General features: G+C 36.9%; 1 protein-coding gene across 1 annotated transcript in view; it reads right to left on the bottom strand.

The window, feature by feature from the left end:
- Window positions 1–307: 307 nt before the first annotated feature.
- The window catches only part of LOC106517722 (serum paraoxonase/arylesterase 2), a 5,852-nt gene continuing 4,367 nt past the window's right edge, over window positions 308–1,792 (bottom strand). The window contains exons 8-9 of the mRNA XM_014008712.1: window positions 1,048–1,176; window positions 308–967 (exon numbers count right to left, since the gene is read on the bottom strand). Coding sequence (XP_013864166.1) covers window positions 806–967; window positions 1,048–1,176 — 291 coding nt within the window. The 3' untranslated portion in view covers window positions 308–805. The remainder of the gene's footprint in view (window positions 968–1,047; window positions 1,177–1,792) is intronic.

The raw sequence follows: 1,792 nt of genomic DNA, 5'->3' as shown, positions 1-1,792 counted from the left end.
TTGTAATTTTACTAAGAATTTTTAAGTCGTTACTTTTACTTTGTTAAATACGGTATAAAACCTAAAAATTATACTTTTACTTAATTACTTTAAAATAGCACAAAGTATGCAGAATATTTTTTTGCAATTAGATTCAAAAATGTACAAAAAAGAACATAGTGTGGACCAGTTTACATAATAAAACTATATAATTTTCAAAAACTCATGTAAAACATACTGTACAAATATTATACTATACCATCTGATGAAGAAGGTATCATCAGCTACTGGTGTTATTCTAGCACTTTAAATACACATAGACAACTTCTTATTTTTTTAGCACAATTCTCTTTATTTCCTGTAAGACTGAGTTGCTGTGACAAACAAATTAAAATTACAACAGTAATTTAAAAAAAAGTAAAAGACCCCATGTTAATCTGTTAAAATCAAATCAAATAAAAAGAGCTTAGTTTTGTAAACAGTTGACATAGGGGTCACTATAATCACAGTTTGTGGCTCAGGTAAACATCCTCCTCCTCCAGTTTCTCCCAAAAGCACCTTTAAAGGGATAGTTTGGATATTCTGAAAAAGTTTTTTTTTAATACTTTTCCCAACTGATGCCGTTCAAAGAGGTTAGATATATTAATCTGGAAAACTTTTCAACAGAACCCCAATAAAAAGATTTAAACTACCACTTTAAGCATGCTGGCACAAGCTGAGGTTATCTGATTTTACATACCTGCAGGGTTTTCCTGTAAAACATTTTCAGGTGAATTTTTGTTCCCATAATTAAACATCATTACAGGCTCTAGCTTCATGACACTGTCTACTTCAAATCACAGATCAAAGCTTTATGAAACACGCTGCCGATGAGCAACTTCCCCCCATAGGTGGTCGCCACAGAGGAGCCCATGATCACATGACCATCGTCTGCGTACACCTGAGTGACCACGGGCTGATCGGAGTGGATGTTCTGGATGCGGATGACCTGTAGGCCCACAAAACACAATCATGAGAAATTAGAACTAAAGGAAAAACATACATTTTACTGTTCAAAAGCGGACTAACCTCTGATCCTGGTGGGTTTTTAGGGTCAAACAGGAAAAGCTTTCTTGCATTAGGGTGACATCCCATCCAAAGGTCGCCAGTTTCAGGGTCTACTTCAATATTGTCACAAAGGGAACCCACGGCTACCGCCTGGTGAGGAATCAGAAGCAGATATATTAAAGGGATACACAATTAGTTGTAACATTAGACTTTATTTGATAAACATATATTTTAACTGTAAAATAAAGACTGTAAAAATACTCTAGGATGTTTAGTTTTGTAAATTTTTAAATATATGTTTAACAGGGACTGAGTCTTTTTATTTACATGCAAAGCTGGGTAAATGATGACATGGATAGGTCCTCGATGCAAGGCTGCTAGCGAGCTATATCCACACTGAAGGTTAATCCTGGACAATATCTGATGATCAACTCTTAAATGAAACCAGAGAGTGTTGACAGAGAGGAGAAGTGTGGATGGAGGACAACAGAGCTGCTTTATGAAGGAAGAACCCCAGCTTAGCCTATTAGCTTTAGCGCCAACACTATATTGCCTTATATGTATTAGCTCRGTGCTAGCGTGACAAAGTTAAACTGAGGTCCTCCATCCATATTTTCGGTTACAGGCTGAATCATTTTTGCGTTCCCATCTCTGTCATGTGGATGGCGGACCTCAGTGACAAGAGGAGAATGTGTAGCTCTGAGCTAATACATATAAGGCAATATAGCGTCGGCGCTAGGGTGAAGGCTAACAGGCTAAGCTGAGG

This window comes from Austrofundulus limnaeus, unplaced genomic scaffold, assembly GCF_001266775.1.
Source record: "Austrofundulus limnaeus strain Quisiro unplaced genomic scaffold, Austrofundulus_limnaeus-1.0 Scaffold52, whole genome shotgun sequence".
In the NCBI taxonomy this organism is placed as follows: Eukaryota; Metazoa; Chordata; class Actinopteri; order Cyprinodontiformes; family Rivulidae; genus Austrofundulus; species Austrofundulus limnaeus.
Note: the sequence above shows the minus strand (reverse complement) of the source record. Positions and strands in the feature narration are given on the sequence as shown.